A 24394-nucleotide genomic window follows, 5' to 3' on the forward strand; every position below is an offset into this window, starting at 1 on the left:
CAGCATCTAAACACATATTGAAAGAACTGAAAGACTGTTTGGTGGAGGCTGTTAAGTACAGCACTCTACACCTTCCTCTTCTTGCCTAGCTTTCTGTTTCATGCATCTACGCTGATCCTGCTTTTGTCCCAGCTTGTCACCACACTATCTGAAACTGCTGCAAGAGCTTGTGATGCTGTGCTAGTGCTGTCCCTGAGGAGGTCTGTGCCTCTGTACAGGATGTGCCTGTGAGGACATTAGGAGAGCACTGCCACTTGCTTCTGACAGGTGAGGGGAAAAGGCAGGGCTGTGCTCGACGCCCTGGCCATGCTTGCTTACCTGTGTGCCAGGCACCTTCACCACGATTTTCTGGGGAGTATTTGGGGTCAGGGTACAGCAACAAAGTCATCTGTCCATCACATTTTCCCCTTGAAAAGACTTCTGTGTGTGAAGGCACACCGTGTTGGCAGTCTGAGGTCTTTGTAGCACCTGATTGAGAGGCTGCACAATGGAAGCCTCTGATGGAGAAGAAATAATAGTAATAAATTTGAGCTTTCTGGTCAGGATTTTGCTTTCCTTAGGTAGAGGTAGACCACAGTGGCGCATATGATATTGTTCTCGCTATGGTATGTGGTGCAGTCAAGTAAGATCACTGAAACTTTAACCAAAAAATGCATTTCTGATTAAAACAGGAAAAAGTAAAACAGCTGTGACATCTATCATCAATATTTGGTGTTGCAAGTTACTGTGTGTAAAGGTGCAGTGGAATGACCGCCATATTATGCTAGCTAGAATGGTTTTGCTTGAAACGTTCCTGTCAAGGATCTAAGCTAAGATTATTTCTCAAACCTTTCTTTGCACTGGTTGAATATTCTGGAGAGTCATGATTTATGTCTGAGTTCTTGTCTTTTTTTCACCATCACTCCTGCTTATTTAAGTGACTCAGCCTTTTCATAGGGAGCTGTTTATTTTGTTGACCTACCACTATTAAACTGCATGATCAGAAGGAACGCCTTTCCATTTCCGTTGAGCTGCTAATCTGTTTAAAACTTAATTCACTGGAGCAGCGTGTCAAGTAATTTCTCTTGGCATGAAGATCAGGTATGGTCACAATAAGGGCATTTTTATTTTCATTTGTAATGTCTATTTTTATAGTTCTTGAGGGACCAGCAAGGGGAGAGGTTTTGAAAGTGAAGAATATCTTTATTCCCTCTTAATTTAAACACCGATCATAGTTCTCTTCAGCATGGAGCACAGCTTTACCAAACAGATCGGTAACAGGAATGTGTCTGTGTGTAGGAATGTTGTAGCTCTATAGAATAAGTGACACTTATTCATCGAGGAATACATGCTTGCAAGCACAGTCTGACACCACTGTAGTGTTTACGCTGTAAGTTCTGTGCTAGAACTTCTTTTCAGTATTTCTTTATGGTGAATTCAGCTTTAAAAGTAGGGACTATACTACTGGCCACGAGGAGACTATGTAAATAAAAATCAACAGATTATTTCTTCTGAGGAGCTAGAATTCATGTAATTTGCTGTGGGGGGGGGGCAGACTAGGGGTGACAACAAACACACAAAAATAGAATAAATCTTTCATTTGATAATATTGTCAGTAATCTGCCTTTTCCATGTTCTCACTGACTGCTTGCACATCTTTTTTTAATTAAGACTTAATATTGCTTCAAAATGAGCACTGACTGCAGAAATCTAGGTATCTGCTAATTGTTGAACTATTTAGATTATTGGCAGATAAATTATGCAGTTAACATATGATCATTTCAATCTATTCCTAATCAAATCAAAATCAAAGATACTGTGGATTACTTAAATTTCTTTTAAAACACAGCTATTTTTGTGATGTAATTACAGATCAACTTCTTTAATAGTTTAAGGCTAATTAGTAGAACCCTGCCTTGGCTTAAAACATCCTAATTTATAGGAAAACTCTAAAGAAATCACTTTAAGTGGTTGGCCCACCAGGTCTCTCAGGCTATCTTTTGAACAAGTTCTAACTTTTTTTTCCTTCTAATAAATTGAAACTCTATTGATCCACTGTGGATTTTCTTAGAAAACAGATGTAGGACATGAGTGTGTGTCCTTTTTGATGGTAGTACTGATTCTTGAAATGTAACTGCAAATATGTTTTTAAAGCTGACATATGCAGTATTTGTAAGTAACGCAGACATTTGATCAGGGAAAAAATGTGCAAACAAAGAAAAAAAGACAGGAAAGTGCTAAACAAAAATAGATTTGGTGTTTAAGTGCTGTTCCTTTGAGAGTTAATTTTGTGCCGGGGGCGGGGGGGGAGGTCATAAGTGTCAGTGTACTGAATCAGCCCACTGGAGGGTCTCACTGAAATTAACTATGCAGAAGTATCTTGTTGTTTAGCAACTGAAGTGCTTTGCCACTTAAAAAAAAAGAAGTGAAACTGGATTGTTTAGTTTTGAATCTAGCATGAAGGTTTAATACAGCAAAGTATTTATTTAGGCTTTCACAAGCAATTTACTAATTTTGTTTGATATCACCGTAAAACAACTGTACATGTGTTTGCATAAGATCAGGACCGGGTCCATAAACCTAGTAACTGAGGTTGCTAGTCAGCTGTTTGTTAAAAGTGCCTTGAAATACACATCTTTCATTTCATGTCCTGGTGTTTGCTGTCAGAAGCAGGACAGAAGTCTTCGGTGCTGTTCTGTGGCTTGAAGGACTGGCTCGCTTGGGACAGGCACTACCTTCCTGTTGCAAGTGTGGAGTTGCAGTCCCTCTTTTACACAGAAAAGGCCTCTGAAAAGTGTGTTTTTCTCCTCCCAGGGCTGTGGGTCCTGCATTTCTGTTCGGTTATTGAAACAGTCCAGGCTGGGCTGTGGAGATCAGAGGCTGTGTTTTGCATGTCCATTGTCTGGAAGCAGGCCAGGGTGCAGGCATCCATGTTGGCTATGCCTATTCAAGACAGCTCCAGATCCACTTTCTCCTTTCTTAAACAAAGACTAGTCAAAGGAGAAATAATTATTGCAAGTCTTAATTGCAGAGTTTCACTGATGGCTTGATTAGCTGTCCAAAACCAAGATTTAATGTTGCCTGGTGCTGTGTGTGACCGCTTGTTTAAACAGCTGGACTTGCTGAATAACAGCTTAGCCAGCAGCATGCTCTTCTCCAGACGCACATTTATGAGAGAGACAGAGGGCAAGGCTACTAAAAGGTGGAAGCTGAGTAATCTTTCTCACTCAGGCAGCTGATGTTAGTTGTCCTCTGGCCCCAGCTGTGCAGCCTCGGTGGCAGATCACAGACAGTACCCAACAGGCACAAACGCCCAGCTGTTGCCATGGCCCCATCCCTGCCACTCTCAGAGGGACTTCTGTGTCTAGCTGCCATCTGGGCACTCATAGACTGCTGTAACCCCATCACCCATCTGCTTGCTGCATGTCAGGAAGCTGGGCAGCTCTCCTTGGAGGAGTGGCTTCATGCTTTGCAAAGATACCACATGCAAACATTCATTAATAGTTCTTTTCCTTGTCTGGAGACTAAGAAATAGGTCTCTTCTTTGTTCTACTACAGGTTGATTCAGTAAACAGGGTCTCACCCAAGTCTCCTGCAGCTGGTGGAAAAACCCTGGAAGTGCTGCGGCTTCTGTCTGGGTTTGTTCAGGAAGTCCTGCATTAGGAGTGCAGGCCTGAGCAGTGGCCAGCGCTGCGGTGATTGAGTGCACACGCAGGTCCTAATGAGCCTATGTTGATTGTCCCAGCAGTACTACTGAATTGAAAGTAATTAAAAATACATATACATATATGTATGTAATAGCTGAGGCAGAACCAACTTGCAAATGTTTTCTAAAAATGGTTGTGTATTAATATTGGGAGCAGCTGCTGATCTTTATCTGACAGTGTGTATGTGCCTCACAGAGTTGATCAATGGGTGGTGTTTTTTCATTATTATTTTTCAAACCAGTTATATTCAACAGTTGGTCACTTCCATGTAAACATTTCAGATGCTGTGTTGAGGTGACACCAGAAATGATGTGGTAGAAGGCAGGCAGCAAGCAGCAGCACTGCAGGCTTGCTGTGGAGCCGGGACGTATGGAGGAGGGAAGTGCCTGTCTGCACCCTGTGGGCTGTTAGTTAAAGGGAGAGGATTTCTGTGTATGATGAATCTCTACTATTTTCATAGCAGAGTTTAGATGCTGAAATGCACTGGTACAGACAGTACTGTTTGCCTCTTTATAGATTGATTTAGATTCTGGATATTTTTTTTGACAATAAGGGGACTCTTGAATGTTAAATCTGTTCCTAACTTGTATAGAGCATCAATTTCACATAGCATGAAAAATAAACTTATTACCCTGTTCAGGGATTGTGTATTAGTAAGTTCTAATCTAGTATAAGGTCTGTATTATGAGAAAATTCAGAGAAATTTTTGCTTACTGTAAGCACTAATTTCTGCTAGTGCAGCTTCTTTGTTCCTTAAAAAAAAAAAAAAAAAAAAAAAAAAACACAAAACACCATGAGAAGCAGCAGAAGGTTGTAGCAGGCAAAATATATTGTTACTGAGGAATCTGCAACAGTACCAGCTGTTTGAAAGTAACAAACTGGGAAATTATACATTCTATACATTTTATATTTCTTTCCCTAGATGGCTTCTGAAGGCTTTCTGCCTTCACTAGTCCTGTTGCCTGGCTAGGGACAGCTTTCTTAAGAAAGATCATGCTGGCTGTTCAGTACATTCAGGGCTATTCAGAAAATCTGGGGTGAAATAAAGTGTTATATGACTCTCTCTTTCACCTCGTTTTGCTAGCAGCTTTATTTGACCAGAAACTCTTAAGTTTGCTTACTGCTTTCTTTGACTGTAAGTCATGTAAAGTACCACAGGGTAGATGTATGTGATTAAAGCTCGTGTTTTTCACATTGTGTATTTAAGATCTTATTTGTTTGCTGCTGGATTACATTAGCCAAGTATATGTATGTAGGTATGACTTGTAATTATGGCTACATTACATATGAAGGGTTTATTCTGTTTCTAACTCATCTTTTTAGAGTATGTGGATTTTCAAAAGTTCCTTTGGCTTAAGATTCAAGGTCTAGGCTATAACTTTTTTTTTTTTTTTGAGGAAAAAGTTTTCCTGTCAAGAAGTTTAACACTTCTTTCCTGAAAGATAAGTGAAAGCTTTTGTGCTGAAAATCTGAGTTTTGAAAGTGGTCTTTAGCATTCTGACTTCTAAGTTGGCATAGCAGTTTTGAGTTGTTTGGATCTCTGTAAGTTTTGTCTTGTTCAGAAGATATTGGACAGGATTTTACATTTCTCTGGGATAACTTCCAGAAATATAACTCATCTGTTAGAGAAATTACAGGAGGTTATTTGTAGTCTGTTATTAAATAGCCTTTAATTCTTCCAAAATTTACTATTTTATCATGAAGTTATAAGAAAATCTAGACTGACTTGTGGATCATGCTTTCACAGCGTACCAGCTCACCTGCATAGAGCTCAACCTGCACTATTATCCTTCTTTAACTCTGCTTGCTTTCTGGGGCAATGATGTTAAAATGGCTTACTCCTCAAACCAGCTGGGCTGGTGACATGCTGGGAGGTATCCCCAGAAGCTGCTGATGTACAAGTTTCTGTGCTGTGTGCGTGGCTGCTGATGGTGACTTCTCCTCTAAGCATAGAAATATTCCCTTTTCAGAAGAGCAGGGAGAATGGAAAGAATGAGCAAACTGCTAATTATCTGTTCATTTAGTTTCTAATTCAGACTACTGAAAGTCTCAGAACATACATTTTGTTGATCACTGTGTGCTTTATGTGAGGTGCAGGAGGAAGGAAAATAGTCTGAGGACAAGTCCTGAGGTTCCATTTGGGCCACTGGCTGCACTCTCATTCCCTTCCGAATGCAGACATTGGATGGAATTGCTGAGTTTCTGGTGATTGGCCCTGGGGTAGGTTGTCTGCTGTGGGAATAAGCAGGCATATTGAAAGCTGTAATCAAAAACCAAACAAACTTTTCCTTATTTTTTTTCTTATTAACAGTTAATCTGTGGAAATAAATAATAGCAGAAGTTCAATCAGAAGCCTGTGGTTAGCTGGGACTGTTTAGTGTCATTCTGACAGCTACTTCTCAGTTTACCATACTTTTAAACATTTTTTTTATTACTGTGCTCTTGATGTGTGACAGAGGAGGATTCCACGCTGAAAACACTTTTTCAGCTGTGGTACATTTTAGTTCATCACACTGGAGCATGCTTCTCCATCACTGGAGAGGTGTAAAGGCAAGATAAATCCAGTCTGTTCCTTTTTTTTTTTTTTTTGAAAACTGTATCCTGTTTATCTCCCCTATCTCTAGAGGTTTGGGAGAAATAAAAGACAACTACATAGCTTCTTTATTGCAGTTGAATGCATCCATGTGCCTTCTCCCCTTCAGGCATCTGCCCAGCCTAGTCTTGGATTAAGGTCACACAGACAACTGCCAAGGTTACCTGGCTTTCCCTAGAGAATTGCAATATCTCAGTCTGTCTTTGACAGTGTATATACATGTTTGTTTTTAAAATCCATGGAGGTGTTCCTATTAGGTTTCCAGTTCCCAAAGATTTTCCATAGCCTCTAGAAATTCGTTCATTTGTTTACTGGAAACCGTTGGTGGATTACTTTGCAATAAGACTGTTTTGTATAGACTCTAGGACATAGATCAAACCATTTTTGAAGAACCAGTCATCATTTATTGACCATTATAAGCCACTAGTTTTACAGATAGGCATAGGATTCAATGGCATAACACGGTGCTGTGTGCAGATGTTCTTTAATTTTTACAGCTTATGCCTACCCCAGAGAAGTCCCTGGCAGTTGAATCTGAGGGCTAAATGTCAGCTCCCATGTGGCTGTAAGCAACAACCTCATTTCTAGCTGCTCTAAAGCTACTGTGCTAGTGCCCACAACCATTGGTAGGAATTATGTAGTAATCTGTCAGTGTTCACTCATAAGAACCATGTGGGTGTGTGAGGACTGCAGCACTCTGCCTGTTCCTTTGCCAAGGTATGAGCAGAGAGGTCACCACAATTTACCACAGTCCTGCCATGGCAGCACCAGCTGAGACTCCACCATGCAAATCAGCATAAACAAAGGCTCTGCCTTATGGTTCTTATTTCTGGAAATAAATATTTATGATACAGTCAGATCCCTGATAGTAGCAGCGCAAAAGGAGTGAAGTGTTTTTTGATAAACATTCACTGGGTTTCTTAATGTGTTGCATGAGCTCTATATGCACTGTTGTCTTTCACAACTTGAGAACTAAAAGGTTTCCTAGTTTGCACGTAAAAATGAATTCTGCTTGTCACTGGATATACTTTTCTTGGCCAAACACGCACTCTCAGGCTTGTTTTCAAAACAGAACAGCTGTTTTGTGAATGTAACTGAAAGCTGTCTGGAATAATTGCACTGTAGTAACTCCAGCACCCGTGTATCTGGCATGAAGCTCTGAAGAGATTTTTCTTCCCATGCCTTCCTGTTGAACATCAGTTTAGGGTTTGTGTTTTGTTTTCACATGGACTGACTGCGCTCGCAGGAGCGGATGCCAGGTGTGGTGACCCCTGTGGTGACAGCCGTGGTGGCTGTGGTGGGCTGCAGGCCCTGCTGGGCAGCCTGAGTGGGCAGGGCGGTGGCTGCCTGCTGTGTTCGTGGTTTCGCCTGTATTTTTGTATTTTGGGGATGCTGTTACAATTGGAGAAAATTGTCATGTGCACATTTGTCCCTCTCGTGTGGGGACTGGTCAGACAGAAGAAGCCAGATAGCTCAACTCTGGGTGTAAGACCACACAGCAGAGCTCCTGTGGGAAGGCCGCTGGGTGGAGGGCAGGGTGGGGGTTTGCGCCCAAGCTGAGTGTTAAAGCAGACCTGTATTGCTTCAACTGGAGGCTGTCACGGTGTTTCTGTGGAGGCTGAGAATTTTGTATCTTGCCCACTGGGGAGTATCTGGCCACAGTGGTAGCTGGGGGTCTGAGAAAAATGTGGCCAGTGCCATGGCGAGGCCTGCAGGGTGCAGATACACCCTGCCATGTCTTCTCTGTGTGCACTAGTTACAGGATAAAAGCATGTCTTTTCTACTCCCTTATTTGAAGCAGGCCAGTCTGTGTGCACACAAAACCAATCAAGAACCAAAGCAAACAAAACCCCCAAACTAAATAGTCTGTAAATAATCTCTAATTCTAAATAGACTTTAATGCTGTAATTACAATTCTGCTGCACATAAAAATATTTAAGTACCACATGCAGGTAAAGGTCTGTGGCAGTGCAGCATAGACATTGAAATAATGCATTTTAAATCTCTTCATCTGTTTAAAAAACCACACACAAACAACAACAAAAAACATTGTCAAGTATGCTGAAAAGAAAGCGTTTCCAAAGTAAACAGAACCTTTATAAAAAATAGCTTCCTGTTTGTTTTGTGACTGTTTGCAAAACTGTCTCAGGCAGTCTATTTAGATGGCTTCATTCACTATGAGAGTCATACACATTCTTTTTCATGTCAATATAAACTGCATTGTTTGTCTGGCCTGCTTTCTCTATATGGCTCAGGTTGGAATCCCTTATCCTCTGACACATCTTTTTTCCCCAACTATTCCACAAAACTAAAGTAACATACCAGACTGCATAGTAAGTCTTGAAATGCATGAACAATGTGTAGGTGGAATTACTGTGGGTCTCATTTAAAATAGAGTAACAGTATCCCATAGAGAATGGTATATTATTTTGTGCTTGCCAGACTGTACTTGTATATTTATTTAATACTGTCTCTATTAGACTTAGTTACTATGGGGGATAAAATAAGATTGATCTGATGCAGTCCACATCTTATCACTTATATCACATAGTCAAGTTCTGGTTTTGAGATCCTTGCTCTGTGTGTTACTCAGGAAGTTCCACTGAAGACTAGGACTAGACTGAAAAATGTCTACCCCTACCAAATTTTGCAGCTGTAGTCAGTGCTTTTCTGTTCATCTAGGAAACTGTCAGTAATGGGTTCACTCGGCTTGGTGGTGTAGTCTGGTATGATCAAACTTTCCTTTATCTGTTCCATAGTGAAAAATCCTACCTTCTATCATCAGTTCTGTTTAGCCATAATCTAGGATATCACATTCTTCATTCTGTTGTGACTCCTGTAGAATTACTTTAGATTGTGTGACCTTTAAAAGAATGTAATGAACTATTATTGCTGTGCTTATGTCTGTCTGTGAGTCAGCGTGTCTGTGAATGCATTGTGCTGGAATCCTCTGGGAGGGTTCTCCTGCCCTTATGAGGTATACTCATGGGATTTTCTTCTGATTCTTGCTTACAAAAGTCTCCTAGCTCTCATATGGAAAAAAGATGGTGTAATACACCTTTTAAAACAGTGTTCTCCAAATTTTTGGGTGTCCGGGTTGAGTTGATTGAAGCATTTCAAGTATTGTCAGTTTCTTTGCTGTGCCCTTGTTGCAGGAGTGTCAGTCTGGTTGGCAGAGCCAGCAGGTAAAATTTTCTCTAGGACCAGTCAGTGAGTGGAGTGCCCCCACAAAAGCTGGGTGGGCAGGATATGAGATAAGTCCCCAGAATCATGAATGAGGGTAGGGCAGGTGTCTGCAGCTGAACTTGGACAGTGCCAGTGCAAAGCTGTAAAAGGCCTGTTCTGAATGAGCAGAATTGTGGTTTTCATGTAGTGGGCACTAGGCACGCATGGCTGTCCTTGCTTAAGGTTTACATCAGTTTAGTGAATGACTAGGTAAGAGCAAGGTAAATAAATGGATCAAGTGGTTCAGGGTATAGAGAAACCCCATCCAGGCCAAAAAAAAAAAAAACTGAAAGTGGTAGAAAAAGCAGAGAAAGCATCATATATACATACTATATCTTTACTGAAAGGGTTGTGCAGCATTGGAATAAGTTGCCCAGGGAAGTGGTTGAGCCACCATCACTGGAGGGCTTCAAGAAACGTGCACATAGAACTTAGTGGCATGGTTTAGTTGTGGACTTGTCAGTACTAGGTTGAAGCTTGGACTAGACATCTTAGAGGGTTTTTCCAGCCTGAATGATTGTGATTCTATATACTTGCCTTATCTTTGCTCTGTCTCATTCATAGCCTCATGGCTGCTTCTGAGGATGGACTTGCTAGACCACTGTCTGACCTGGCAGGAGTGCTCATGGGAGTGAGTTGCTTACTGATGCTGAAGCAAGTCTTCTTTCAGTAGTGGTGGTGAGGAAATCAGTGACTCCTGAGACAAATCTCCATGGTTTGCCTGCTGCAGCTATATTAGACAGATAGGAATTTCATTAGAACATGTTTTTGTTGCTCTGCAAGTTATGTCTGTGTTCCTACAGCTATTTTTGCTTGCTCTGCTGGACTGCTTGGTGGTACCCTTTGAAGTACACTCATGCTTACCTGTAGAGCATAATCACAGATCACCAACATGGTGTGTTTCTTCTGTGAAGAAAGAGGAAGTGGATCATGTTGTGTGTTAATTTTGCTGATGTCAAGCAAAATGACTTGAATAAACTCAGGATGAGCTCCCATGTATCTGAGGGCAGCAAAGTACAAGAGTGGAAGAGACCAAGGGGTTAATACAGATGTTTTTCACAGCAGCTACCTCTAGCAAGTGTTACTGTGCTAGTGAGGATAAACCCAGAGGATATTTTATAGGAAAGTGAGGCAACAACAGGCACTGTGTCTGGAATACCCATTAGAGGTGATTAATTTGGCTTTCTGTACAGACTGATCTCCTGGGCTCTGTTTAGAGGGCAGCTGTTACTTGAACTTGGACCAAATGGGGGAACTGCAATGTGCTTTGGGATCCAGGCAGGTCTGATTAAATACTTGATGTTGGATAGGGGTCCTGTATTTTTGATGGTTTCCAATTATGTACCTCAACTATGCAGTATATTGCATAGGGTATGGAACGTTGCTCAGGCGTTTAATTGGGAAAATATCAAGCTGTTTAGTGGGAATTCATGGCCTCACTTGAACTATGTCAAAAGCCCTGGGATATGAAAAGGAAGTTGGTTGCATGGTCACTTGCTTGCAGTTAAGAGGTCAAATTAACAACTGGTATAACCTGCAGACTCCAGATTCTGAATAAAACAGGAAAATAAATAATTAAAAAAAATGCTCTAGTCTCTGACCAAGGATTTAAAAGCACTTTGTGCAACCTGCTAGGGGACTGGGTTCCTCTGCTCACTGCTGGGTTAAGTCCTCTGGTACCATTTGGTCATGTGATGAGGTGACAGGATTAGCTCAGGTGGAGAAGTAATAAATTATTTTTGTTTTGAAGATTCCTTCCTGTCCAGCAGTCATACTAGCTTTGTTTTTATCTCTTGAACCAGTTGTTTACAGAGCAGATATTACTTTGCTTCCTCTTCCTGAGGATAATTTTAAATGCAGCATCATTGTCCATAGAAGTTCTCGTCTGATGTCTCTGCCTGTAATATGACAGCGTGCTTGCCTCATCTCTTTGAATCAGATGCCGGCAAGTTGTAAAGCCCCTTGATCCGGTGCTGTACAGTGTTTTTTGTTATAACTGGCCTGAAAACTTATATGTGTTCCTTCCTTTTGTCTTACAGATAAACTCCTAGTTTTTACTGTAGCAACTAAAGAAACTGATGGCTTTCACCGCTTCATGCAAACTGCAAGGCACTTCAACTACACAGTGAAGGTACTGTATGTTTTCATGCCTGTTATTCATACTGCACAGCTTTTAAGATGGCACAGTAGTAGCTGAAGGTGTGTTGGCTTGGCTGTGCTCAGGGATAAGGTAAGAAAGTCACAGAGCCCTGCTGCCCGTGCTCTTGGGGGTGCTTCTTCCACTGCCTTAGGAACTTTTTTGCAGGTTAGTAAATACCGTGGCCAGTGTCCTCAGTTGCTTGTAGGCTCTGTTGTGATTTATCATGTAGCCTCGCTTTTCAGGGTTCCTTGTTTTGTTTGAGCAGCTGCACAACTGCTTCTGGAAGCTGCAGTGGCAGCACAAAAAGCTTTGGGTGTCCCTGTCCTCTTTAACCAAGGCTGGGACCCTGCTGCGGGGAAGGAGGGAGGGTCACAACTGCAAGACTGCAAGTTTTCTTGTGCTTCTCAAGAACCTGTAATTCTGAGAGCACAAAATGTTTGTTTGTCATTCTTCCCAGCCCCTTATGCCTTGTTCTGCATCTCCATATGTCACGTATTGAGGTTGGCCTCGACGTGACCTTGGAGAAAAAAGGAAAGCGCTAACCTCCTTGTAAACTTCCACGCAAATTGGTTCTGCAAGAGAAAATCCAGGAATTCAGATCGTGTTGTGCTAACTTTCCGCTTGCTTACCACAGTGTCTAAACTATAATTAAGACATGATTTGGGTCTCTGAAGTTTAATATCTGATGCTGAACTTGGAAGACTGAGAGAACCTTTCCTAATATGTTAATGTGGTGCTAAAGCACCTGGGAAGCCTGGGCTCTAGCTATGCTGATTAGCTTTGCAGATTGTCTAAAACACTATGCAATGCAGTTCTTGCCTATATTAGGAGTTCCAAAAATCTTTTGTTCTTTATGCTCAAAACCCACAAAAAGGTTTAAGGTGTAATAGGTTATAAGACATGGCTAGGGAATAATTTTGTTTACCAGATTTCAGCAGTACTCTGTAAACTGAGAAATCCATCCTTTACTTTTTATAAAAGTGTTCTGGAAGGATTTTGGGAAGACTAGAGCTTGGGTTTTTTTATTAGTAATATCCTGATCCAAGCTCTCTTATACTTCCTGTTTCTAAAACGATTACATTGTCTTTTAAAGGTCTCATTCAGAATGTTTTTTTTCTAATACAAATTTTGAAACAGTTATTCAGCTTTTCCTTTTCCTGGAGAAGGGATGCTCGTTTCTTATTTGGTTAAGAAATGTCTCATGTTTTTGCAGTGATGTCATTGTGCTGAATGCTGCTTCAGACATGGAAAACTTTATGATGCTGGAAACGCTGGCTTGCTGTGCTTTAATGTGTTGCTTCTGCTTTAACATCTGTTTTCAATAAGGGTCTACTTTTAAAAGCCTCTTGTTTTTGGTACCAGAAAAAACACGCTTTTTCTTTATTCCAGGTACTTGGAAAAGGTGAAGAGTGGAGAGGTGGTGAGCTGGCTAACTCTATTGGCGGGGGGCAGAAAGTTCGACTGCTGAAAGAAGGCATAGAAAGCTATGCTGATCAAGAGGACTTGGTTGTAATGTTTGTTGAATGGTGAGCAAACCTGGCTTGTTGCCTTTACATTTTAGTCTGGGTAGGCACTCAAAAGTAGCTGATGTGACATGCTGAAAGTTGCATGCTGCTTTTACCCCTCTCTGAGACAGTTTGCTTCTATTTTTTTCCATTCATAAAAATGTGCTTGGAGCAGTCATTGATTTTTTTTTTTTGGTATTTTTAAGGGAGTTGCTCATAGTTCTGCTGCCTTGAGGCAGTGAAAAAATGTTGTTGGAGCTGTCAGGCCTTCAGGCAAGCATGTATCTTTCCCCTGTTCCCCTGCTGTAATGCAGGATGTGGCTGGGAGTTTCGAGTGAGGGGTGGCAAAAGCAGCTTCAGAAATCAAGTGTTCAGCTGGGACCGGAGCATGATCTTGTTCCGTGAAGTATCAGTGATGTTGAGGAAACTGGAAAATGGACTCTTGAGGAAAGCAGTTATGGAGATAACTCCTTTTATGCTTGAGAACTGAACAGGAGGCTCTGCCAATTAGACCCCTGGTGCTGCCTGTGTGGTGGAAGCACGGACGGAGAGTGCTCCTGAGGGGTGCCAGATTACAGCTCATAGTGGGGCTATGCCTGAACATCCTCACTGGAGGCTGAATAGGTTTCTCCCTGTCTCAGAAAAACAGGGAGCAGAAACATGTTCAAAACCATATTTTTTTTTTCCATAGCTTCTCTCTGCTTTTCTTTTTCCATCCTGTTCTTTTGCTCCTGTGACAAGAATATGATTCGAGCAGCTAAGAACTCAGCTCAGGCCATCACCGATGTCTTCCATGCTAGAGTGGGCTCATAGCACTGAAGGACTCCTACAAGAGGGTGTGGGACCAGGCCCTGAATGAGAGGCATGCAACCCTGAGCACAGCCAGCTAGCTCTTCAGGGGCAGCTGAGTGCAAGCCTGGAACTCTGTGCATGGTTGGTGCTCTGTTACCGACTTGTTTTGGGGTGTCTGCTCCTGAATTTGCCTTCAGCACTTAACCTGCCTCTCTTCATTTGGTAGCTGAAGAACTTGAGGGACCCTTTTGCAATTCAGAAGTTGGTCAGTATCTGTTCAGCAAACCTCATCACAAGGAAAAACTGATCAGACAGTAGTATTTAATGAGAAGTTCACTTGTCGCTTTGCCTAAGTTAAAGTTGGAGTAGCCTATTAAACTGGCAGCAGTTTTAAAGATGCAATTCATTTTTTCTTTTTAAATTTAGCTTCTTGTGATAAGTAGGAGGTAGAGTTAGAAGGCCTATGTCTAAGTCATCTTAATCACTTTATGAACAAACGTTATATGGGAAGCGGTTTAAATATCTCTTTAAATTCCATTTATTTTTAAATTGACTTTAAAAATAACATACAGTTTAGAGCTGTATGTTCACTTTGATTATTTTCTTAGTGACTTGATTAGCAGTTTTGCATTCAGTAAGTGGAAATCAAGTATCTTTCTAAAAGTAAATATATTACATGTTTAAACTGTTCTACTGATCTTCCAAAGCTTGATATGCATTTAAGAGTAATTTTGGAGGTTTTGTTCTTTACTAGACTCAGATGAATCAAATGTTTCCAGAACAATTGCTATGTACGGTTACTTTTCTTGTTTTTAAATTTATCATGCCTCAATGTTTTTCCCTATATGGCAAAATATGCAAACTTGTTATCAGTTTTTTTATAGCTGAAATTCTTCTCCAACATAATTTATTCTCTTTGGGGTGGGCTGTTAGGTAGGGATGGATGAGAAAGTACGGAGGAGCGCATGTGTTGAAGTACAGATGTCATAATCTTTCTTTCCATGAAAATTTAAAATTTCAGGCCTTCCACATTCTTGAAGACGATAATCCCAAGCATATATTGATTTAAAGCTAGTGAAACAGCCTCCAAATAAGGGGGAAGGGAAGTTTTCTTTCTGATTCTAGCCCTATGTTTTAATTGTAATGAATGTTTTCATTTTTAGGAATCCTGGTTTGCAATTTAAATGTTGGGAAACGCAGTACTAAATTTGGAAATGTCAAATATAATGAGCTCCCTTTCTCTTTCAAGTATTTTTCATTATATTAATTGTCAGGCACTTGGAATATTAAACTGGGGGATGGGAAGGAAACATCTGGTTTACTTACTGTAACTAGGCAAGTTCTTTCTAGTGAACTGTTTATTTAAATGTAGCTTCTTGCCATTTTCTGAGCAGTGTTTTTTATGTGGCTCTCAACTCTGGAAATAGTTTGAACTTAGTTTCTTAGTGAATGGCTTGTCTAGGTGCAGATAGCAAAACACTCTGCCTGCAGATGGAATAATATTTAAATTAGGTTTGTTTTGGCAAGAGCTAACTGCTGGTTTACTTTGGAGCATTTCAGATTAAACTGGCGAAGGGCCAGTGTAGACTGGACTGAAATGGTTGGTGCTGTGGCTGCTCACCCAGAACTCCCACAGCAATTGACTTGGGTCATGGAAGATTTCTGAAATCTCAATCACTCCCTGAGGAATGTTTAAAAAAAAAGTGAAGGATAACCATTTTGAGATGTGCAGAAAATGCTAGTCAGGTGTGGCTCTGGTGCAGGTACTTTGCAAACAGCAAGGTGGCTGTGGGGCCTAATAGTCCAAGTAAGTAATACAAAATGTGAGACAGGAATTACCATTAGACATGGTTACCAGCAAGCCTCCTCTTGCTTGTAGTTTGAGCTCTTACCCTGCAGCTCAAATAGTAACAAATCTTTATTGTTGTAAAAGCTGTGGGTGCAAAAGTTGCACATTCAGTTCTGGCTGTGGCTCCAAGAAAGGAGGAAGGATTCCAGCTCTGAACATCTGCCATCTGAGAGCTTCAGGAAATGGGGCTCGAGTTGTGGAAACTTTCTTTCCCTCCTGACCCCCCTTGCCTTTTAGTTAATCAGAAGGATTTATGAAGAATAAATAAGAGTATGTGAGCTCTTCCAGCTTGCCAGGACAGCCTGCTTCTTCCTGGATACATCTCTACTTTCTCTTCTCTAGCCAATTCTGATCTCCTGTTCAAAATTAGTCCACAAGTCATGTGCACAATCCCTAGAAAGTGTTAGCTCTCAAGGATAGTCCTGGGACCCATTTTGCAAAGATCTTAGTGGCGTGGACCTGAAGTGGGTCCTCCCTTACGGTAGGAATTCAGTGCTGGATACACTGAACATAATCTGATGTAGCAGGTAAGCAAGGCAAGTGTTTGCTATATTGGTTTTAGCTTGGTTCTAGAAGTTTTCCTGTTGCCTGGAGAGAGAACCTTTGAAAGCAGCTGGTGAGGGACTGGCAGCAAGGGGCAGGAGCTGGAGGCCCTACCTGGGGAGGGAGCGTGGAATAAGCCTGCAGGTTACAGCCTTACTTGCCCTCCTCACCGAATAGAGGACTATGATCCCTGTGGGTCCCTTCCAACTTGGGACATTCTGTGATTCTATGATCTTAAAATCATTGGAAAATGTAGGTACACAGTGGATCCATGCTCTTGCATAATATCCTGTAGTTTGAAAAGTTTACAATACTTGCTAATACAGTTTAGCTGTTCTGAGCTTAACTCTGTATTGTGCTTTGTACTATAAGCTGTGCTGCATTAAGTAGCACATCCCCTTCCAAAGCAGAGCCTGTGGCTAGCCCAGCGCTTTGCTCAGCTTTGGCTTTCTTTTCCAGAATGACACTCCTTGGGAAGCAATGTTCCAGGGGTGTTTGGTTCCTTCCTGCAGCTGTAAGTCATTGCAGCAGTAGCACTCTCCTGATCAAAGAGGAGAAGCACAGCTTGCCTCAAGCTATTAAGTTAAAGCCTCAGACTTACCTGTTACTGTCTGTCATCTTCAACTTGTCTCCAGTTTCTTCCTTGTCCTTCATGCTCATTCTGGCTTTGATTGGGCTACACCAAATGAATGGGAAAGGGAGGGAAGTATTTTTCTGTTTTTTTTTGGGGGGGGGGCTGAAATGAGCATTTTTTTGTAAAACTGGGGAAGCTCCATTATATTTTTTTCATACACTTTTTTCTGTAATTTTGGCAGAAGAACAAAACAGTTTGCAGAAAACCACTTACTTTATATAGACTACATAATACACTTCCTCTCCAGGGCTCATGCTTCGCTCTGCGGTGGAGATCTGTTGCATTTGTAAGCCAGCTGTTGTTCAGTTTTCTTAGTCCAATTGCATGAAATCCCCTTTGAAGAAAGGATGTTTTTGAAATAATTCAGAGCTGTAATAAAGGAGTACCAGAAGGCAGGAAGGGTTGGTCTCTTGGCACTATTGCTGAGTAATACATTGCAATGCAAAAAGTTTTGTTCGCTGCTGGAGCGGGTACTACTACCCTTCCTTTCAACCCAGCTCAAATACTTAGTGAGAACAAGATCTTGATCAAGGTCAGACCTGTACCTTTCTTCTGCCCTTTTCCAGGATTGCTTATTTTTGGTGACTAAGACTGTGGAGTAAGAACATGCCCACATGTTATGGCTGAGACAGTAACGTTAAATCCAAATACTTTTTTTTTCTGCCAGAGATTAGTCTGCTATGATCAGGTTCCAATATTTGTCATTGAATGCTATGTAAAATGAACCTTGAAGTGGTTTGTGCATTCATGCTTTTACATGTACTATCAAGTACAAACAAAGGAGAGTTATACTCTAATTTAGTCATTTATACTCACTTTGAGTTTTTTTCAGTGGTGTTAATTTAGATTTGATTCAACAACGTGTAACTGCTAGGTTTGTGATACTACATGACCTTTGCTAAACCTGTGCATATCTTTTATTTTGGTTTAGTGCTGACTTCTGGTTATGGATAACTACTGTTTTTAGATATGAACTCTCCACCTGTAGGTCTCATGGAGAGTTAGGAGTCAAATCTGATAAATGCATAAGAGCAGGTTTTTTATAAGTAGATACTCTGAAGTTTAGAGTCTTTTGAAATATTCAGTGCATCAAAGCCATTAAAGCAGAAACCTGTATATTTTCAGGATGCAGCACAGTTTTTTTTAGGGATAACTAGATTGTGTTGAGAAACAAGAGTACATGCTCAAAAAGACTTTCTAGAAGAGTGTGCCATTGTATTTTGGAACAAAATCATCTTGCGTTTCCTGGGAAGTCACCTAAATCACTTTTCAGTCCTACTCTTTAATGTACGAAGATTTTATTCTTTTAAACATAAACATTTTCTAAGGGCACAATAGACTTACATAAGCATTACTCAGTACATGAAAGCTGAAAACCAGTTTCAGGTAGACAAACTGAAGGAAGAACATCCAAAATGTAGAAGGCTCAGAAAAATGAGTGTAAATAGAAGGGAAAACTGTTAGATAAATAGTATTGATTGAGGACTTACTCTCCTAGAGGGGTATAGGATTTTTACATGATCTTACAGCATGATTTATTGAGTCACTTTTCAGAATAAAATGGCTGTCTATATGATTTTAAAATAAAAAGGGTTGGATTATTTAATTTTTTAATGTTTCTATGTTCAAAAACAACAAATGAATCTAATAGACATCTTCGCATTTTCAGCTATGACGTTATCTTTGCGGGGGGGCCTGAAGAACTGCTAAAGAAATTTCAGGAAACGAATCATAAAGTGGTGTTTGCAGCAGATGGACTAATTTGGCCAGATAAAAAGCTAGCTGACAAGTATCCTGTTGTCCGGAGTGGAAAGAGATTCCTGAACTCAGGAGGCAAGTGTGATTTATGAACGCATTGAACTCTTGAACTTGACGTTGACTCTCTTTGGCTGTCTGTTTTATGTATTTTTTTTATGTAGTTGTTCCTGAACTCCCCAAGAACAAATGGAGGCTGGATTTGCTGTTTACCACTCCCTGACACTTGAATGTCTGCTCATCTGTGCATAGATTTCCTTCAAACTTTGAGGGTATTTTTGGCAATACTGGTATGAAAAGCACATAAATCAAGTACAGTCTGGGGTATAACTCTGCTTTGCAGGGATCGCCCAGTGCAACCAACTAGATCTGCTTCAGAAGCAATCTAAGGGTACAAGCCAAAGTAGTACATGCTATCTGCAGGGATGTGTCATGAGTTGTATCATGTAATTCCCTGCTTTAGCTCTCTTGTTCTGAAGGATCTCCACACCCTGGTAATGGTGCTGCCTGCTCCATCAGCACAGCTTGAGCCATTCGTTCCAGGAAAAGTGTGGGTTACTTCAGTTTATCTCAATGCAGTGTTAATTCTGGAGTCACTTCTTTAAATGCTAGCTTTGTTAATTTTGCAGCTGATTAGCACATGCGTGTGTTGATCCTGACATTTACCTTCTACAGAGCATGATAAATCACTCTTTCTGGATGTGTGGTGCTGGGCACTGTGCAGATCTGGTTGTCCCTACATCTTTCTCCCTCTTTACCTCACCTATCATTCCTATCTTTCTGTTTTCACTTAAATGTAATGCATTTCATATTTGAATTGTATTCCTCTTGTACTTCTGGCAGGATTAGATTCAGGCTTCTCTGCCAGAAGGAAGTGATAAAAATGAAGCTTTTTTCCTACAGATGGGCTTCTTTCCTGGGAGCAGTAGTAGCCCAGTCTCATGCTGTGGAGCTCACAGGACCATCTCTATTTCCTATTTTTTCCCTTAAAATAATAATAGTATAAAAATAACCCTTAATTATGAACTCTTTAAAAGAAAACTAATGCATATCGCAGGAAGAAAACTAGATGTTTGAGCCAAGTTGTGTAAACTTCATACTTTGCTGGCACCAGAAGTCTGAACGAAGTCCCTGACTGATAGACAGCATTGGCAGAGTAGTGCTTTTTATGGAAGTAATTTGTGTGATATTGCAGGATTTATTGGTTATGCTCCATATATAAATCGAATTGTGCAGCAATGGAATCTTCAGGATAATGATGACGACCAGCTGTTTTACACCAAAATCTATGTTGACCCATTGGCACGGGTAGGTAGTGAATGGCTTTCTCACTTGTTTCTGCTTGAAATAGCATACTGCTCCTCATAAAACATCAGGAGATAAAAATAAAAGGAGCTCTGTCTCTTTTTTTTCTGAATGCCATGTTGACAGTCTTGTTTGTTCACTGGAGGCTCCTACTGTTGGAATGATGAACAGGCTTCTGAAGGGTCATGACTTGAAATTTTATTTCAGGCTGGCAGCAGATCAAAGCAGGCTGTACTTCGTTGTTAGAAATAATAGCTCTGAGGTATGTGATCAGGAACATCCCTCTCAATGAGGGTCCCATGTATTCTGCAGTTTGACAGTTGGAGAATGTGGCATTTTTCCAGTGTCCCTAAACTACTTGCTGATTTAGTGTTTTTTTTTTTTTTTTGAATTTTGGCTTGCTGCCATTTCAGGTCCTGCCTGCAAATGCCTCTGGCTCCTCAGCTTTTTATGCAGATACATTCTATAAAATTGCATCGTAAATTGTGGGATGAGACCCCTTTGAGCCATAGCTTAACCAAAGGTCTTTGCCAAGTAGCATTACAGTATGGCAGGTTAGAGATATGGTCCTAATGCTGGAAAAAGAGGGTTAAGTCTCCTTAATGATGCTTTGATGCAAAAGGACTTTTACAAGCTGATATTGCAGTATTTTGAGAATGATTAAGACAGATGTAAAGTCTTTGAAATACATGTGTTCTTCTGTTAAGTTCTATCAAGTTGTTTCTGCAGTGTAGAGCATGTGTACATCCAGGTACAGAAATGTTTGAACTGTCTTTATGCAAGTTAAGTCAGATGCTAGATATGCAATTGAAAAGACAGGGAGTAGAGACACTAGAGCTGACTCTGCACCGAAGTCAGAAGTAATAACTAGTTGTCTGAACAGAGTATTGTAGACAAAGTGTATTCCTCAGCACAGAGCACCACTACACTGTGCTTCAAAACACCTCTGTAGTTCTGGCTTGGGATGCTATGCCCTGTATTAGCACTGATTCTCTGTATGTTTATGTCCAGAACTGTAGAATATATAAGGAAATCTTGGATGATTCAAAGCAGTCATATCTAAATAAGTGCTTTAAAATCTATTTTAGAGGCTAAGTATTTTGATCAACATGTTAAAACTTTTAGAACAAGGTACACTAAATAAGAATGCAGGTAGGTATAATAACTTGTTACTAGGAGCATGTTTTAAAGTCAGTGGTATTTTCTGTTCTGATATGACACTTATGTTTGATTCTTCTATTTTTTTTAAAACTGTGAAATGCAATGATTATGGTAAGAACTGCCAGTAAGTTTTGTTGCTTGTCCAAGAATCGTAAGTATCCTTTAAGATAAGATGCAGGTTTTCTTTGGCTGATATAGCCAAATTGTAGTTTCTTTGGAGAGTTATGATCTTTATCATTCAAGCTTAGATAAGGCTTCTGTATACAAAAAAAAACACCTGATTGCTATAGAACTGCAACACTTAACTCTCAGTTTTAATTCTTGATTTTTTTCTACTGTTAAGTATATGAAGTTGTTGAATACAATTACTTGCTGTCACTGTAATGTGCATGTAGCATGACAGTAAAAGCATTGACTTTTAGTATACCTCAACATCTTTGCTACTTTTATTTCAGGAACGCATAAACATTACTTTGGATCACAAATGTACCATTTTCCAGACCCTAAATGGGGCTATTGGTAAGTATATCATATGCATGTTGTATTTCATTAAATGTGGTGTTAACACTTTCTTTGCTTAACCATGAACATAGTTCCTTAAGAATAAGGAGCCTTTTAAAGAAATATTTGTATGGTTAAACCTGATTACCATATTAATCACAGGTCTTCAGGTCTTCTACTAGTTGATTACTTCCACTGACAAAAAAAAAAGGGAAGAATAGGGAAATAGGAAAATAGGAAAATAATTTTCTTAAAATAGGAAAAATAAAAATAGGAAAATAATTTTCAATAAATGAAATTAACAAAGTTAAGAAATATTTTTCCATCAGTCTTTCACAAACTTAATTACAGCAGTAAGGATGGTAATTAAAATTGCATTCTCGATGTTATATATATATATATTATGTATATTATATTATATATTTTGAAATGAATGTGGAATGTCACTTTCTGTTTTGTGTGTTTGTACAAACTTCCTTCCTTACGTTTATTCTCCAATTATAGAACAGCTTTATATTCAGATCATATCTAAAATAACCATGTAGTTTCTTTATAAATAGCTTTTGGACAAAATTAGCTTTTTAAGCAGGCTCTATTCATATTTTGAGGGTTGCTGATGGCAAACTCTGAAGCTTAATGTAGCCTCATTTGGTGTAAAGAACTTAGAGTTCAAGATTTTAAAAACTGGTTTAAAAAAAAGGTTAAAGGTTAAAAACTGAAAAACTTTCAGATAAACTTCCAAAGTAACATTAAAAATGATAGCTACAGTAGGACATACTGTATCAGCAAGAACTTAAATCTGAATTTTTAACTTTTTATAAACTTTTTACAGTATGTTCCTCGTTAATTTGCAGATGAAGTTCTTCTGAAATTTGAAGAAGGAAAAGTAAGAGCAAGGAATTCTGCGTATGAGACATTACCGGTCACTGTTCTTGGAAACAGTCCAACTAAAGTGAGTGACAGTTGGGTTTTGGTTTTGTGCAAAGACAGCAATTTTGTTTCAGGCAAAAACAATGGAAGAATCTGAAGCAGTTGTAGTGCACCGCTACTGCTCACTTTGAATTAATGTTAATAAAATTTGCAGGGATAAACAAACCATTCTAGCAGCAGTCTCCATGTCATTCTGTTGTCACTGTAACTTGATATCACTGCTGGAATGGTTCACTTTGCTCCCAAATTCATTGAGCATGAGATATTAGAAGCAAATAAGTTGATGTTAATTTTCTCACTATCACAAAATAATTCTTGAAGGTAGTGAAGAATTTGTCTGTTTATTAAATGGCAATCAGAAGAGTAAGTTTTAAAGGGAAGAAAAGTTTAAGAGCTGTAGACTGGGGTACAAACGGCAATTGTCTGATCCTACCAGACCTGCTTACGTGTGTATACACACGCATATTAAAAACGTACTGCATATAGGTGCATACATACAGCTCATGTGTGTTGCATCTTCAGTGATACTGATCACTATCTTCAAGGTAACCATGTCTCACTAGTTTTGGGACCATGTTTCTGCCGTATGCAATATCTGATATGATGTTTTCTCTCCGTTTGTAAGGATTTGGTGGTCCAAAGGACCGGGCATAGTTCTTTTGGGAGAAATGGCTACATCTTGGTTGTATGGCATCTGCATTTTTTAATCACGTGGCTATTATTTCAGCCTACAGAGCCTATTGGAAGGGTTGGGCACCACAACTTTAAGTTCTTCTGAATGCATGTTCCTTAATGTAGCTTATTTTGAGAAAAATACCTCTAAAGAGAATGAAAGGTTTTGAAACTCAATATCCCAACAAATGTTTTTTTGTGTGTCCATGGTATTGTGTGTAATGAATTAGTGAATTTACTAATGTTTGGCTTATAATTAATTACTTAGTAGTGGTGAAATACATGACCTGATTCTTCTATATAGCTTAAGCTATTTTTCCTCAATTAGAACCTCAGTTTGGTTAGCATCATTGGCTTTGTGGGGGCGGGTTTCATGTTGCTAGTGAAAAGATGCTGTATTTTTCAGTGGAGCACACAGTTTAGGCCAAAACTCCTTATGCTAATCCACCAACTATGCTACATTAAACAAAACTCAATCTCTGCATGTAACTGTCATTTTAAAAACAAAAGAAAACTTTACTAAATACCACTTTCTCAATCTGTGATTGGATTCTTCTGTTTTAAGCACAGAATAGTATTAAAAAGACAATAAAATGGGATTGGAAAAAGTAAATAAACTAGCACTAAAGTAATTCCCAGAAACAACTCCAAAAAGTAAAAGTTTTGTGTTTATAAGAACTTTCTCTCTTGTAAGTAATCTGATTTGCAGATTAACAAATTGCATTGGTGCTTCTTTTAAATAGATACCAAATTATGTGACATCTAGTATTTTTGCCAAAGTTTTTCTAGAGTTTATTGTACTTCTCTGAAAAAAAAATCTATAATCTGTCAAGAATGACTTTCAATATACACAAACCTTCTGAAGTGTGATAAAATGCAGGCTGAATATTGGTCTGGACTGTATCTATGTAAAATGATTTTCTGTCCTTCCAAGTTTTGATAAAGGCAGTATATAAGCAGCCTTTCTTCAGGTATATTGTCTGTAGTATAAGAGATCCATTGCAAATAGTAACAGAAGTGTGAAGCTCTGCACAAGTTGTCGAATCCAGGAGGACAGGGCAGCCCAGGCAGTCCATCAGCAGAAAATGCACAGTCTGTTCTGT

At 39.7% G+C, this 24394-nt stretch overlaps 1 protein-coding gene across 2 annotated transcripts in view; it reads left to right on the forward strand.

Moving 5' to 3' along the window:
* The window catches only part of PLOD2 (procollagen-lysine,2-oxoglutarate 5-dioxygenase 2), a 53928-nt gene that overhangs the window by 2361 nt on the left and 27173 nt on the right, over positions 1-24394 (forward strand). For both annotated transcript variants that reach the window (XM_035334599.1, XM_035334600.1), the window contains exons 2-7: positions 11544-11635; positions 13034-13170; positions 18637-18800; positions 19918-20030; positions 21644-21707; positions 22544-22641. In XM_035334599.1, the coding sequence (XP_035190490.1) occupies positions 11544-11635; positions 13034-13170; positions 18637-18800; positions 19918-20030; positions 21644-21707; positions 22544-22641 (668 nt within the window). The remainder of the gene's footprint in view (positions 1-11543; positions 11636-13033; positions 13171-18636; positions 18801-19917; positions 20031-21643; positions 21708-22543; positions 22642-24394) is intronic.

The sequence above is a fragment of the Oxyura jamaicensis genome, chromosome 9 (genome assembly GCF_011077185.1).
Source record: "Oxyura jamaicensis isolate SHBP4307 breed ruddy duck chromosome 9, BPBGC_Ojam_1.0, whole genome shotgun sequence".
Classification (NCBI taxonomy): Eukaryota; Metazoa; Chordata; class Aves; order Anseriformes; family Anatidae; genus Oxyura; species Oxyura jamaicensis.